We start from the raw sequence: 16,220 nt of genomic DNA, 5'->3' as shown, positions 1-16,220 counted from the left end.
CTTATATGTTACCATATACCTACATAGTTGCTGTTGATTCCTATGAACAATATGAATAAATAAATAAAATAAATGATGTAATAAGTCAAAGTCCATTAATTAATATGAATAATTGTTTGATTACATAACTTGAGAAAAAATCTTCATTATTCTATTAAATGATTTTCCTTTTTTTACATAATTTATAGATATGATATGAGACATTCTATATTTTAGTCGACTTTCTTTAAATTAAAAAAATAAATAACTTGAATTGATGTTGTGATAATTACTAATAACTGTACACTGCATTTCTACATACTTGGCATAAAACGTAAACAATCTTAGTGTGTCGTTTTAATCAATAAATACTTATATCTAAGCTAAAATAAATACTGTCATTGAATTAAAAGTATAACCATTTTTACTAATAAGTATTTAATTGCTTTTTTATGTTTTAAAATAAATTCAAAATAAAAAGACACTAACACTCTTTACCTTTTATGCCAAGAACTTATGAAAAAATGCAGTACCTATAGACTAATTAATTATGCACACATTTTTTCAATAACGCACCTACCACACGGCCAACTTGACCTACCCCTGATGTAATACTACAAATATTATAGGCATAACACTATCTGATAATGAGACAAATCTATCTACTGCTAAGATTATCATTTACTACGCACAATTAGATCTTTATGTAGTAACAAAAAAGAAAATATTATGCCTTCTTAACTACTATCTATCACATTATCAGTTAATATTTAAGGATTACTGGGAAATTAGTTGATAAGTATATTCATATAAATATTGGAAAGCGTAAGGAGATCATCACTTGTGTCCAATAAGTCTTACAAAATGCAACTGTTCGTCCTTCTGGCCATCCTGGGAGCCGCCCTCGGTAAGGAAATATTTCAGTATTCATTCAAAGCTAGACAAGTCTAATGTACTTATGAAATATTTAACTAACTTTTATGTATTCTCAATACATAAAAGCATTCCTTAAGATTTTGGCTGTACTCATTCTTGATATTTGGTCTACATATATTATAAATTAAATCGAATGTATGTGGCCGAATTCCTCTTTACCAAACATTCTCTCCATTTCAGCGGCCCCCAACACCTCGGTCCGCATCGCTGGCGGAGACGACACGCTGATCCGTCAGTACCCGTTCTTCACCAACGTGCAGATAGGAGGTTTGGGTGTCTGGGTCCAGCACTGCGGTGGCTCTCTGCTGTCTGAGACCGTTGTCCTGACCGCTGGCAGCTGCCTCGAGTAAGTCACAACCTTAGTACCAGTGTTTTAAGCCCGTGCTTATTTACCTGCCTCTGAGTTGGGCTGAGCCTGGTTGATGCTCTTAGATTTGATACTCTGGTGTATGTCTGGGTTACAGTTCTCAGGTGGCAATAAAAGCGCGGCATACCAGCTATCTTAGCCACTGTACTCACTTACTTCTGTAAATGTCCTCATCTTACCCAGTAATCATCCACTGCTGGACATATGCCTCTCCCTACAAGCGCGGACACTCTTTGGCCTTCATCCAGCCACTATCGGCCACCTCTGTAAGGTCACCAAACAATTGTCCTGTACGATTACCACCACCGAACATTACAGATAAACAATTCTTAAGCAGCAGTTCGCTTGTCAAATCTGATTGTTAATTACTAATGTGTCGGAGCTACTGAGCTGGATTAACCTTGCCGCTTCCTCACAGTGGCACCATTGCGTCGTTCCTGCGTGTGAAGGTGGGCGCGTCGGCGTACAACATGGGCACCGTGCACAACGTCGTCAACTACAAGTACCACGAGAGGTGGAACTCGCCCACCTACGAGAACGACATCGGTCTGCTGTTCCTGCGCACGCGCGCCACGGTACGTCCACTTTTTTTCGTTCTCTTCTTCAGCCTATAGGAGGCCACTGCAGAAGGTCTAGCGCGGAGCGAAAGACGCTCACGTCAAGACCTGACCAAAGGTTTCCATCGCACTCGCTCTGGAAGCCGCCGTGCCCTTCCCGTGCTAGGCCTTCTGGACGTAGGCCTCTCCCAAACCACGTTATTAGATGAGACAGTCTTCACATTCAAAACATCATACACTCAAAAACATATTACGTAACTTGATTTTACCGCGAGATTTCCTATAACGTTACTTTAATCTACTACAAGACAAATTTTATAAGAATTGATCCAGCTGTTTTCCCATGAAAGAGTAACAAACATCCATACCCGTTCTTCATCAACATAATTAATTACTATCCCCATGAACGATCCCACTATTGCTATAAATTTATCCTTCCGCAGGTCTCGAACAACGTCGGCTTCGCCCGCATTCCCGGCGCGTCCTACACCGTCGCTGATGACGCCACCGTTGTTGCCGTCGGATTCGGAGACACCAAGGTACTTCAGGACTTTCATTCCAGTACTCGCTAGTAATGAAAAAGTTACACGTAACAGTACCGTTCCATATGTCACTGGAATTTCGATGCTCATGAGTGTACGACTATCATCCCTTGAGAGTCGATTCCTGGATCTGACCAATGATACTCAGAGATCAGTTGAAGTGGCAGAGTTTGGTCAGTGGCATCGAACAATATTTAATGTACTTGCAATGCTCCCGTAACTACCAATCGTCCCTTAACAGTTTTCAAATCGTCACTTTGGAGTCAATGCAACTATCTACATAAACTTTAGCAACATAGCAGTAAGACTCATACACCTTAGCCTCATAACTTTTGTCAGTAGCATGTACATTGTACCTTTTTCCTCACCAGCCCGACGAGAACTCCAACCCCGACATCCTGCAGAGCGTGGAGATCAAGGTCATCAACCAGCAGACCTGCGCCCAGCGCTACGCCGAGCTGAAGGACCAGCCCAACGCGGACCCCAAGCAGCCCCAGGTCACCTCCAACATGATCTGTACCGGAGTCCTGGACGTCGAGGGCAAGGGCTGGTGCTACGGAGACGAGGGCGGCCCAGTCGTGGCTGAGGACAACATTGTTGTCGGTGTCGCCTCCTGGAACCACCGTTGCGGAGACGCCAAGGTCCCCGGAATCAGCACCAAGGTGTCTGCTTACTCCGCTTGGATCATTGAGAACGCTGGCATTCCCGCTTAAATATTTTTTAACGTTAATAAAAAGTAAATTTTATAAGTAATTGATATAGTTTTCTTAGATTTTCACCTTTTAGGGCCTGCCGTGTAGGATAGCCACGATAGGATATTCCTCAACTACTACCACGCATAGCATAGCAATAAGTACCGTGAAACATATTATGTTTCACTATTAAGTTATTATAAAATCCAAATATTCAATCACAATCACATTCAAATTTGATAATCGAAAAAGTATGAAACAAGAATAATTTATGATGCCTAGACGTAGAAAAAAATGCTAACACTGCCGCTTATGGTCGTGTCTTTAGCCTTATTTATTAATGATAAACTTGGCAGTAACATGCCGTGAATAAGTTTTAGCTGTACTATAAACTACTAGATCAGTTCATGAAATTGGAATATAAATTATTTTGTTAACATGCCTTAAATGCATAATAAACCGTAGTCAGATCTTCCATCAGCATAATTCGGCTATCTCCGCAAACAATACCTATGAAGCAGTATGGGTCAATTATGTTATACCTAACTACTTAGCTTTTTCCAAGGATAGATCTGATAATCGTTAAGAATTTTTGGGTGTTTATTTTTTATCATCATATAAAGGAGTCGTCGTTAATTCGAGTTAAAGCCCTTGCATGTCTTGAAAATGGAATATTTTTAGTAAAATTAACAAATTTAAGTGCAATTTACTACGCGACCTCTTACGGTGTAGGAAAATATTGGGAGAAAACCAGCACTTACAAAAAAACATTCTATAGTTTACGATACGGCTGGAGACCTATCGTCAGTGCAAAATGCGTGTGGTCATCGGGTATCAAATGGCAAATGTATCACTCGTATGAATTTTCCCGTTATGGTCTGAACACCCTACCCATACCCAAGCTTGGACCATTTTCGACCCCGCTGGTTCACTGAGGGTTGCCAATTTCACACTTGCTGATTATAAATATGCAGGTTTAGCCATGATGTTTTGCTTCCTTCACTATGGGAGCAATGGTAGGTATTATTTGTACGAATCCGTATCTCTTCTGTGAAAAGCAGGTGCTTTAGCCAATTAACTGTCAGTTTCAATACTTTTGTCTATCGTTAGCTGACAGTTGATATCATACGACTTTGACACAAAAAAAGCTGTCGATAGATAGATAGATAGTTATTGAAACTGGCAGTAAGACCGTTGCAAAGGCTAACTAGAGATAGTGCCTGTCATTGAATAAAAACATAACTTCTATTTGCAGGCGTTTATCCGAAACTGCCAGTAAAATAATATAGTATTTAAATCCTCAAATCAAAATTTTAAGAACACTACCTAGAATCTAAAAGTTTTAATTAATCAATTCCGGCAAAAATGACCGTTTTTGTTTAACTTCTAAACTAAGGATCAAATAAGTAAATTTACTACCGATCATCTTCTTGAAAAGCATGTCGGTAGCAAACAAAGTAACATCATTGTCGCCTCGGCTAAAGGATTAGATAGGGAGATTAGTTGTCAGTCAGTAATTTCCCAGGGTGCGCCAATACTACGTAAATAATTTTAACAAAATAACATTTACTACGGAAAACTAAAAAAAAGGTTATCGTATGTCATATATCAATAGGATATATTATTTTAAAATAACACGCTATTAGATATCAAGCATTATCATTTTAATATAATTCAGGATTAACATAGAAAAAAAAAAGATAACAATAATCTTATATAAACATTGGAAGGTAAGTGCTCTTAGCCAGTTATTTTGCGTCAAAATGAGAGCGTTCGTTCTTCTAGCTATTTTGGGAGCCGCCCTGGGTAAGAAATAATTAAATTATTTTTGAAAATATTATGATTTTTGCGCGTCTCAACCATCCTCATAATGTTTTTTATCATGTGTCGGTAGCAAATACTACGAATACTGAAAACCAGGATTATGGCCATAATTGTGCACAGCATAATGCTGAGCAGGTGCCTTTTTGTGTGGACAGCAACCATTCTATTATTCTATATTCTATAAGCTCCTCCTTTGTGTCAGTGAACATCCGAAATTTTTAATTTTCATTGTGGGGAAAGGATTAGCCAATCTTTCGATTGCCCGATTTTATAAGCAGTAGGTACTACATTACTGCTTGCTCACGATATTCTCTTCATCTTCTTCCACAGCGGCGCCCCAGGCCGTGCAGCGCATCGTCGGAGGTGAAGACACCCTCATCCAGGACTACCCGTTCTTCGTGAACGTGAATGCGGGCGGTCTCGGCATCTGGGTGCTCCACTGCGGGGGCTCGCTCATCTCCGAGGCCGTAGTCCTGACTAGCGCCGGATGCTTGCAGTAAGTAATGGTGAAGTGCTAATGATGGACAGCTCGTAATGTTCTACCGGGTATTGCTCTCTCAGGTATTACAAAAATAATACGGGCTAGTTGGTGTACAGGATGCACTAATGAGGTCAATGGAATGTATACCAATGCATATAAGTGTACATCGTAGGAAACCTGCACATCCAAAAACAAAAGCCCAGCATGTTGGAAAATCGTCTCACCTACTAAGCAGAATGGAGCCCATTCGAGTGAGCCAGATGCAGTGTTGGATGTTGGATTTTGTATTGACACAAAAACCGGGATCCAGCTCGAAAGACCATGAAAAGGCTTGAGGTTGCCTTATTTGCCAGGATAGCTGGTAGAAGATGCTACCAAGACTTTTCAGGCAGTTATTTAAATGTATTTAACTAAACCATATCAACTTCTATCTTCAGAAACTACTTCGCGTTCTTCCTGCGCGTGAGGGTCGGCAGCTCAGCCCACGCCAGCGGCGACATCATCGAGGTGGAAGACTTCAAGCAGCACGAGAGGTGGAACTCTCCCATTTACGAGAACGACGTTGGTCTGATCTTCTTGAAGACCCGCGCTGAGCTGTCCGAGAATGTCGGCCTCGCCCGCATTCCCGGAGCCTCTTACACCATCGCTGATGACACCGCCGTCACCGCCATCGGCTTTGGTGATCTGAGTGTAAGTATTTTTTTATATTTTCGGTGATGGGCAAGGAACATAAGTGCTACTCTAACGAGAAGTGTGATGGGCGACTAGAGGGTGATGAAGGCGATGGAGCCAGAATCATGGGTTGGATTGCCCCGTTGTATGCCGATCTTATGTGATCGTAAACATGATAAAGGGTCTAAATTTATCCATCCCTCAAAGCTCGATACGATGCAAGATTAACTACAAAAACTATGTTTTCTAATTACTTGCCTTTAGATTGTGTTAGATGCATTTTTGTAAAACCCTCAAAGTCTAGTTAGACACTTAGATACGGCCAGTCATTGAGTTCAATATTCTGAAAAATCCATACACATTTAACCTCTCTTCATCAGGCGGACTCTTCCTCCAACCCTGACATCCTCCAGAGCGTGGAGCTCTTCGTCATCAACGAGGCCGAATGCGCTCGCCGCTACGCCTACCTACAGACTCAGCCTGGACAAGAGAACACCCCTGCTGTCACCTCGGCTATGATCTGCACTGGTGTCCTGGACCAGGGCGGCAAGGACTTCTGCGATGGAGACGAGGGTGGCCCCGTGGTGGTTGAGAAGGACATTGTCATTGGTGTCGCGTCTTGGCGCTACAAGTGTGGTGATGCCGCCTTCCCCAGCGTTAACACCAGGGTGTCTACCTACACCGACTGGATCCTTTCCAACTCCGGATTGAACTAAAGTTCGTTGTTTGGAAAATAAATGTTTTGTGAAATGCAAACGATTGTTTTTGTCTTTGAAGAGTTTTGTTACCTGATCTCTATCCCCTATCTCTATTGAAACCTTCGTATGATATTGGTAAAGTTTATTTAGTAAATTAAACTTTTTATTAATTGAGTTCAATTGAACTACCTATTTAACTCAATGGTTTAATTGGCTTTATACATTCGTAATAGACAGTCCTAAACTTCCGGTTCGAAATTTATATCACGTGAGAAGTTGATGATAGACTGTCAATCTAATCGCTTGCCTAATGAATTCAATTTAGGTCTCAAAATAGACATAGATAAATTTAAAAAAAGTTTTATATCCTCCTTTTAATCTTTATTATTTCTGAATCACCCAGGAGATGATAACACTGATGAGTGCATGGAAAAGTTTGTTTATCATGGATTAACAATAATTAAACAGATACACGTGTATAGATTAGAGCTTTTAGCTTGGGACGCCATCTAGCCCGGTGGACCTAGACAGGTAATCCGGTACTAGCTGGTAGTATATAGTGGGTATACCAATATGGAAGGCAGAGGATAGAATGTAGTGGAACTCCTTGGCAGAGACCGATGTTCAAAAATTATATTGATCTAATTACAGAATGGTACCTTTAACAACTGTACCAGATTTTCCAGTTTTCATTGGTTAGTTCGGTCGCCATTTTGGTCCCCCCAACTAAGTAGATTAGTCAGTTTAAGTTAAGTACAATCCATTGTGCTGCCAAAGTTTCACTTGTTTTTCTTTCCCGTTGACGAGGGTGTGCATAATGATGATGAGGACATGTATTGAAAGCATTAATTACATTCTCATTCGGTATTGTACAAGTGCGGCTCGGTCTCTCAAACCAAGGGTTCCGTACCATAATAGGTATTTTTTATGAGTACCGTTTTTAACTTTTAAGGTAACTACGGATACCAGTTTTCAAACGCGTTTTTCTAGTCAAAAATAGCGGTGCATGGCTCTTTGTTTTACCTTAAATGTGAGGCTATCTGAACTAATGTTGCACCTACATTTAATTATCTTTAGTATTTCACAAAAAAAATTGACTATGAAAATGAAATCAGTGTCTTTAAAGAGTACATAAAAACTCAGACAATATCACCTCGTTATCGTAGGTTATTTAGGGATTTGCACGATTAATTCGATAAATAATATGTGGATTAACATTGTAGCAGTAGATGTTTAGCTAGTGAGTGTGGTAAACGACCGAAATGAAAGTGTATATTTTACTTTTGATGTTTGGAGCCACCCTCGGTAAGATACGTTGATTCTAATCATTACGGCAAATACGTATAGATTCCACTAGTTCCTATAAGCGACATCCAAGAATGAAGGGATTCGTCGTAACGCTCACTCGTACTTGCGCTTGGAGTATGCGAGGAGATCGATATCACACAACTCTCAACAACAACACATAAATAAACATATTTTTGATGATTTTAATATATTTAAGAGTGTGTGAGTGAATGTATAACAGTTAGTTAACAAAAAAAAACTACTAAGGGTGGGTTGCACCATTTAACTTTAACTATTACAAACGTCAAATCTCTTGAAGATTGATCTCTCTCGTCAAGGGATTTGACGTTTGTAATAGTTAAAGTTAAATGGTGCAACCCATCCTAAAAATAGCGCATTTGTTGTTTTGAAAAGAAAATATATACCCTAGAATTATTTGAACTATGATATAACTGTAACAATAACACAACTTAACTTTTCGCCAGCAGCGGCTCCACAACCGGAGCGTATAATGGGGGGCGGGATGACCTTGATCCAGTACTTCCCGTTCTTCGTCGGCGTGCAACACGGCATCTTCGGAGCCTGGTCCCAGCACTGCGGGGGATCACTGCTCTCTGATCATGTGGTGCTCACTGCCGCTAGCTGTCTGGAGTAAGTTTTATAAACACTGGTAGATAAGCTATATTTTCTGCTTCTATAGTATCCAATGAGCCGTTTTCCTTGACAGCTGTCAGTTTTTTTTCAAGCCGATAGATGTCGTGGTCGTGACAACATACGTGAGTTGTACCAAACGTCAAATATTGCACACAGAGAGCAAAGAGGTTGAAGTATTAAACTCAGAATAAGAACTCACTACTTTTAATAGTACTTCTATTTATTCTAATTTACAAGTTCAGAATGTGTATTTTTCAAGCGTCGTTGCTGTAGAGAACGCCTGAGGGCAGATATAGAATTTCCTCTGTGGAAATAATATGTGAGCTGACACAAAATCTGTGTTCTGAGGGTTTGACAGTTAGTACAACGCCATCTGTTTCTCCAAAAATGAAAACTTTTTTTTTTTGGAAAAACCACAAAAACGGCTCATCAGAAACATACAATCATCATCATTACAACCCATCACGTCTCCACTGCCGTGGCACGGGTTTCTTTCAAGGAGAAGTGGAAGGGTTCTAGTCCTAGCAAGCTTTTACTGAGAAGCAAGCTTGTGCAGAGACATACAACAATGCCTGAATCCTCTGTCCTTTAAACCTCATAGCTTATCAGAGTAACCAGCTTGAAGTTTTTACTGTCTATGAGGTTTCCTCAACGTCAACAACCCATAATCCCCCACTTCACTCCCAAGGAGCACCACAACACCCTGTCCTCGACCTTCCTCATAGAAAACAACCACTAATAGTCTAAGAACATCATTTCTGCGGCCTGTACAATTGTACATCTTCTAGACATTCGCTACCATGTAGTCTTCACTTAAAATCCCATATTTTCTTGCAGACGCCACTTAGCCATCACCCTACGGGTCCGCGTCGGCGCCTCAACCAACTTCGGCGGTGACCCTATGGATGTCTCAGACTTCAAGATGCACAGTTCATGGAACTCTCCTATCTACGAAAATGACATAGGTCTCATATTCCTGCGCAGGAGAGCTGTACAGTCCTCCTATGTTGGCTTTGCCAGTATCGCCGGAGCCAGCTACACCGTTCCTGATAATGCTGTTGTTGTTTCTATCGGGTTAGGCGTTATTCGGGTAAGAAACTTTACTAGTATAAAAAAAGAAATCTACAAGCCCCTCAAAATTAACTATTAACAAAATTTTCTTCCACAGCCCGATGGCTCCACCCCAGATTTCCTTCAAAGAACAAACCTCAACATCGTAAACCAAGACACCTGCCGCCAACGCTATGCTCATTTGAAGACGCAACCTGGCTACGAAGATACTCCAATCATCACTGATAATGTCATGTGTACAGGCTTCCTGACCAATGACGGGCGGGGATTCTGCTCCGGAGACTTCGGAGGACCAATCATCGTTGAAGACGAGTTTGAAAACAAGACCGTGGTTGGTGTAGCGTCTTGGACACACCGGTGCGGTGACGCCGTCTATCCGGGCGTTAGCACAAGGGTTTCGAGGTATTCGCAATGGATTGTCGAAAATTCTAGAGTTTGATCCGGCTAACAGTTAACAAAGACAGTATTTAAAATTACATATTATTATTACCCCATCGATTGACCCTGCAATCAAGAAGTTGCTGCATCACCATTATTTATATCGACTCAATAACAACTGAGACAAAATATAAGAGGGACGGTATTATGCCACATAACAGCGGCAGCGTAACATGACACCTCCATTAGTGGCGCAAGTTGACGTGATAGAATAATAGATGGCGGTAAAAACGTCTTCTGTGAGCGACGCAGTATCCTGTTACTGATAAAAGTGGGAAAGAAAACATTCGCCTCAAGTTAAAGTATTTATTAAAATAGGTTATTGATAGAATACCGTATACATAGCTATTGTTAATATGAAGTGTCTATTAAGTAAATTGTTTTAAATAAAAACTCGACTAAATGTCTCTTCACCATGAATACCACTGACCAAGGGAGGGTACTGAACACACTTGAAGGCTTAGATTTAATGCAGGTGTGTTTTATACCAATAATTACATTGAAAAATGATAGCTTCTATGTCTATCCTGCAAGAAATCCGTATTTAGAGACGGTATACCTACAATTAAGTGGTAGTTTGTTATAAATAAGTTCTACCTAATATGAACCAAACGTTTATTAGACAGACCATAGAACATGCAGTATTGGCAAGCATTACTCTGTGTGGCCAATGTGCACAGGTTTTATTCAAAGCCAGAATATAGGGGGCGGTGTTATCACCTAACCCGCTAATTGCATTTCTAGGCCTGAATTATTGCCATATAGCGCTATGGAGGTTAGGCTCAGTATAGAAAATGTACAGGTTTTGCAGTAGAGAATCAAAGTATTATTTGAATTATAAATAAACGCGTGATCTTGTCACCTTAACTAATCAAGAAATTGAATTAATCATGTTTTATTTATATTGATGTAAATGTATGTACATTTAAATGATTCTATTATAGGTACCTATACTTAAGAAGTATTTAATAATCACCATACAAAAAAGCAACGATGTTATAAATTTACCCCCAAATTCATAGAGCTTTTTGACACTTTACAACAGGCTTAAAATTGACGTTGTGATATACGATATTCAACCTTTCCACTGACGTAAAGAGTCGAAACTCGTGTGTTTCAAAGTAAATTTTAACCTTGTTGTAAATTTACAATACTTTCTATGAATTTGAGAGTTAATATGTAGCGCAGTTTTAACGTATCTAAGTACTAGTGTGAGATGCTGTACCTTCTCTATAGCAAAGTTTTGCGTTGGCGCCTGACCATGGACAATACAAATGCATTATTATGCATTCGGAATTGGTATTTTATCTTATTTCGCGATCGAAACGAGTTTTCGGTGAAGATTTATTTTCGCGATAGTTGTGTTGCGGCTATTTCACCTATATTGGACTGTCCCTTTTAATTAACGTATAGGTAGACAGTTAGTTGTGTAGACAGTAGAAAATCCCGTCACAGAGTTAGCTATAATATATATGAATATACCGTACTATAATATATATTATAGCAAGCTACCACACACTGACAAATATATATTTTGCCTTCATTAATTTATGGTCGTCCTAGTGTTCGTATATTACGGTATCGCTTGGTGACGTCACAGAAATATTATATTACTTATAGCTGAGTGTGCGGTCACTGCGAAAATGTATTAAAAATATATAGTAATATGCCTAGCTATAAAAATATTAATATATATTGTAGCTAAGTCTGTGACGGGCTTAATATGCAGTGAACATAAAACAACGCGGACTCACGTGTGTGAAGTATATAAGTTTAACGCATACCTATTAAGATAATAACATTATTTAGATTTAAAAGTTCTATAAGTACCACCTACCTACTTAGTTAATCATTTTATTTGTAACCAGGTACACTGGCATCCACGACACAGGCTGAGCCTAGTGTGGAAGCCACCGAATTTCGATAATTTATGACCCCGCACCATTTTATTTCATTTCCTAAAATTACATTGTGAAGGAACACTGTTTCAATACCTTAGGTTGGCAGATATAGTTATATATATTTATTTATGTATTTCAATATTAGGTATATATTTTATATATATTTTTCATTATATTTTAAAGTAGGTACTTATGTATTTTTCTTAGTAGGTATTTATTTATATGCTTATTTTGTATTAATGTTTTAAGTATGTATAGGTATTTTTAAGATTGAGCAACAAGAATTGTAGGCTGTATTATATTAGTACTGTTTTAATTTTTAATTCTCTTTGTTGTAACTGTTGTTGTACCTGTAACTTAATAGCTCGTAAGTAACTCTTTTATCCACCAACAAAGGTTGGCTGGAAGAAATTGCTTTTTGGCAATAAGCCCGCCATTGTATGCTTTTACTGTGTTTATAAATTGTTATGTATTTTTGTTTTTTGTGTACAATAAAGTGTTAAAATAAAATAAAATAAATAAATATTTGTCTGTACCTACTTACATATTTAAATTCTATGGTGTTTAAATAAATATTTTTTTTATTTTTAATTATTTGTTTTGAGTGTCAGCTATTCGTATTTTTTGCACAAAGTCTAGTTATGCTTATACACATTCTGACTGGCTACTTAGATAAACACTACCTACTTGTAAATTAATTGTTTTCTTTCTGCTCTTAAATGAAGAATAGCCAATAAAAGGTAAATTCTTTTAGAATTTTAATATAATAAATAATAAAGGAGCACCCCTAATACAGTATTGTTCAGTATCTTCATGGCATCGACTTGCCCCATAAGTCTCAGCTCACAGAACCAATATGTTCTAATCACTTGTTTCACATTACAGCAAAACGAGACTTGTGATCAGCGGCATAAGGTGCAAGTAAGGGCAGTAACAGTTGATAGGTTATTAGGAAGGATCTAAGGCAGGGATGCACAGACCGCGGCCCGCGGGCCGCATGCGGCCCGCCGATCGAATACCAGTGGCCCGCCAACAGCAAAAATAATACTCTCGTACATTCGAAAAATATTTGATTCTAAATAGATATTTTCGAAAAGTACTCAATCATAGGCAATTCAAACCACTCCTTGATGACATCGAAAGCGAATATAGATATTTATTGTATTATACAGAAATAAGGTGGCTGGTCCTGAATTGACACTGGAACGATCTCTTAATTTAATAAGTACATATATTAGTTATTTGAATTTTTCTGACAGAAAAGCTAAGGGATGTCCAGGAACTTAAAAATCCTGATAATGCAGTTAAAAATTATCAACATTCAAAACGACCAAGATTTACGCAACAAATTTCACGAAAGAAAAATGCTGAACTAGAAATACGTACAAAGAGTTGGGTATAAACTCTGCTCTGAAAATGTGCCAGCTTATTTGGTTGTACCTATAATATGTGAACAAATATAAATGAAAACAGGGCAATGTATCTCTTATAATAAACAGTGAATCGAATTATTGGATATGAATTGAAGAAGTAAAAGTAAGATTACATAAACATAACCTAAGAATTACCAATGGAAAACTGCAAATCATTTCACTTATATTAATTTTTGGTACATAACGCCATCTATGTTTTAATCACGTAACTTGAATATCGAAAATATTGAACTACGAAAGCGACACCTACAGAAAAACCACCGAACTGCTAAGTAGTGGAGATAAGTATCAGAACTTCAAGTCGCCTACCTGTGTCCTAAACTTCAGAGAATTTCTAATAGAGGGCGTGTATCCGATTTTGAAGGTATATATACTTAAAGTGTCACTAAAATGGAACAAAATATTATAAAAGCCATTGAAAATATGAAACTTGATTTCGATACAAAACTAAAAGAAATATCATCACGATTTGATAACATGGAGTCAAACTTAGCAAGTAGCATAAACCAAAATATCGATGAAAAATTTAACAATTTAAATGCCGAATTCGATGAGCTTAAACAGGAAAGTAAAGAGCAAGAGGCAAGGATTGACTACATAGAAAAGCATATTAGAATGAGAAACCTGCTAATTTTTGGTATAAAAGAAGAAGAAAAATCATACAATGAACTAGAATCCTTATTAATCGGTATTATGAAAGGAAACTTAGATGTAGAGTTAAAGCAAACCGAAATAGAGTTCGTAAAGAGGATTGGCCATAAAACTCAAAAATCAAGGCCCATATTATTTGCGGTTACTACACTAGGCAAGAAAATAGAAATATTAAAAACCAAGAAAAAACTCAATGGAACTAACACATACATAAAAGAAGATTTTCCAAAGAAAATACAAGAACTAAGAAACTCATTACAGCCTCTCTTAAAGCAAGAAATAGAGCAAGGAAATAGAGCCATACTAAAATATGATAAACTGGTCGTCATCGGCAAAAACACGCAAAAAAGACAGCTTTCACAAAGCCCATCACAAGAAACAAGTATAAATGAAAGTATAAAAAATTCAAACGCTACGAAGGAACCCAAATATAAGAAAACAAAACCATCTGAACCACTTACTTCAAATAATAACTACCAACGAAGTATTTTATCATATGGCTCTACAACCAACAAAAACAGCCCAAGGACCTCTACCGAACCAATTAAGAAAGACCATACAATGAATTATTTAAAAGGACCGCATCCTTCACCACAAAATAAATCTGATAAGAACAATATGTCAAACACAAAATCTCCAATTACTACCAGTAATAATTAGCAATCACAAACTCAAACAAATACTGAAAATCACAAAATGGAAGCGAGTAATAATATTTTAATTGGAACTTTAAATGTAAGAACACTAAAAGAGGAAGATAGACTAACGGAATTATGTATGGCTTTGGAGGAAATACAATGGGACATCTTTGGAATATCTGAAGTCAGAAGAGAGCACGAAAAATTGATAGAGTTAAAAAATGGATGTATCTTATATCACACTAGCTCAAACAAAAGTATTGGGGGAGTTGGATTTTTAATAAACAAATCAATGAAAAAGTATATTAATAACTACATGTCAATATCTGATAGAGTCGCAGCATTAGACCTAACAATAGGAAAAAGAAAAATGAGAATAATTCAAGTCTACGCCCCTACAGCTACCAACAGCAGCGATGAAGATATAGAAAAATTTTACTCACAAATTTCTGAAGCATACCCTGATAGCCAATCCCAAGAGGTATATATCATAGGAGATTTCAACAGCCACATAGGCAAACGACAAGAATGTGAAAATCATATTATGGGTCCTTACTACTACGGCCAACGAAATGACAGAGGGGAAAGACTTGTACTTTTCTGTCAAGAATTTGGACTGAAAATTACAAATAGCCTATTTAAAGCCAGGCAAGGTAAAATGTGGACGTGGCTTTCTCCTGATGGGAGCCAGCACCAGATCGATTTCATTCTTGCTAACAATACAAGGACATTAAAAAACGTGAAGGTTCTAACTAAGTTCAAGATAAATAGTGATCATAGACCGGTAATTGCATGTCTTTACACAAAACAACCAAGAAGAGTTAAGTCCCATCCAAGAAGAATCATGCATTTTTCACCATTGGAAAAACACAAAGAACAGATAAAGAGCACAATGCATGGCGAAAACAACAAGTCGATGCAAACAATGTATGACCAGCTAGAAAACCTGCTACAACAATTGCAAGAAGAACTAAAAGTAGAAGACAAAAAACCTTTGAATACTATATTCACAGAAGAAACCAAAAAATTAATACATGAAAGAGATAAACTTAAATGGAAAACTAACAAAAACAGATTGGAAAGAACTCAGTTCAGTAAAATACAAAAAGAAGCAAGATGTAGTATCCGGAAAGACCTGAAAACTCACAGCCTGAAAATAATCGAAGAAATTATGGGAACTACGGGATCAGTTAGAGAGATAGAGAAACAAAGATCGATAGGAAAAGAAATGATCTCTACATTAACTGATACAAAAGGTAGAGTCGCAAAAACCAGACAAGATATACTTAGAATTGCAACAGACTTCTACCGAAATCTCTATGCCAGCAAAGAAGAGTCAATTGTAGAGAAAATCCAAAGCACTGAAGATCAAGATGAATTGCCATATATTCTCAAATCT

At 38.0% G+C, this 16,220-nt stretch overlaps 3 protein-coding genes across 3 annotated transcripts; all 3 read left to right on the top strand.

The window, feature by feature from the left end:
• Window positions 1-730: 730 nt before the first annotated feature.
• LOC105392199 (trypsin, alkaline B) lies at window positions 731-3,134 on the top strand. The gene is made up of 5 exons (XM_011563797.3): window positions 731-886; window positions 1,096-1,261; window positions 1,701-1,857; window positions 2,283-2,378; window positions 2,753-3,134. Exons 1-5 carry the CDS (start codon window positions 844-846, stop codon window positions 3,092-3,094), a joined length of 804 nt encoding a protein of 267 aa, XP_011562099.2. The 5' UTR covers window positions 731-843; the 3' UTR covers window positions 3,095-3,134.
• A 1,586-nt stretch (window positions 3,135-4,720) lies between these two features.
• LOC125488543 (trypsin, alkaline B-like) lies at window positions 4,721-6,802 on the top strand. Its single transcript, XM_011563796.3, has 4 exons — window positions 4,721-4,879; window positions 5,228-5,393; window positions 5,816-6,068; window positions 6,431-6,802. The coding sequence occupies exons 1-4, from the start codon at window positions 4,837-4,839 to the stop codon at window positions 6,764-6,766; spliced, it is 798 nt and encodes a 265-aa protein (XP_011562098.3). The 5' UTR covers window positions 4,721-4,836; the 3' UTR covers window positions 6,767-6,802.
• A 1,097-nt stretch (window positions 6,803-7,899) lies between these two features.
• On the top strand, window positions 7,900-11,113 carry LOC105392197 (trypsin, alkaline C). Its single transcript, XM_011563794.3, has 4 exons — window positions 7,900-8,053; window positions 8,524-8,686; window positions 9,527-9,779; window positions 9,858-11,113. Exons 1-4 carry the CDS (start codon window positions 8,011-8,013, stop codon window positions 10,197-10,199), a joined length of 801 nt encoding a protein of 266 aa, XP_011562096.3. The 5' UTR covers window positions 7,900-8,010; the 3' UTR covers window positions 10,200-11,113.
• Window positions 11,114-16,220: the final 5,107 nt, after the last annotated feature.

This window comes from Plutella xylostella, chromosome 18, assembly GCF_932276165.1.
Source record: "Plutella xylostella chromosome 18, ilPluXylo3.1, whole genome shotgun sequence".
In the NCBI taxonomy this organism is placed as follows: Eukaryota; Metazoa; Arthropoda; class Insecta; order Lepidoptera; family Plutellidae; genus Plutella; species Plutella xylostella.
The sequence above is the reverse complement of the archived record's forward strand: the minus strand, read 5'-3'. Positions and strand labels throughout refer to the sequence as shown.

Coding starts and splice junctions, on each gene's coding strand:
- LOC125488543 (XM_011563796.3), top strand. CDS start 4,837: ATGAGAGCGTTCGTTCTTCTAGCTATTTTGGGAGCCGCCCTGG. Junction 4,880..5,227: donor TATTTTGGGAGCCGCCCTGG/GTAAGAAATAAT, acceptor CTTCTTCCACAG/CGGCGCCCCAGGCCGTGCAG. Junction 6,069..6,430: donor TCGGCTTTGGTGATCTGAGT/GTAAGTATTTTT, acceptor TCTCTTCATCAG/GCGGACTCTTCCTCCAACCC.
- LOC105392199 (XM_011563797.3), top strand. CDS start 844: ATGCAACTGTTCGTCCTTCTGGCCATCCTGGGAGCCGCCCTCG. Junction 1,262..1,700: donor ACCGCTGGCAGCTGCCTCGA/GTAAGTCACAAC, acceptor GCTTCCTCACAG/TGGCACCATTGCGTCGTTCC. Junction 2,379..2,752: donor TCGGATTCGGAGACACCAAG/GTACTTCAGGAC, acceptor TTTCCTCACCAG/CCCGACGAGAACTCCAACCC.
- LOC105392197 (XM_011563794.3), top strand. CDS start 8,011: ATGAAAGTGTATATTTTACTTTTGATGTTTGGAGCCACCCTCG. Junction 8,054..8,523: donor GATGTTTGGAGCCACCCTCG/GTAAGATACGTT, acceptor TTTCGCCAGCAG/CGGCTCCACAACCGGAGCGT. Junction 9,780..9,857: donor TCGGGTTAGGCGTTATTCGG/GTAAGAAACTTT, acceptor TTTCTTCCACAG/CCCGATGGCTCCACCCCAGA.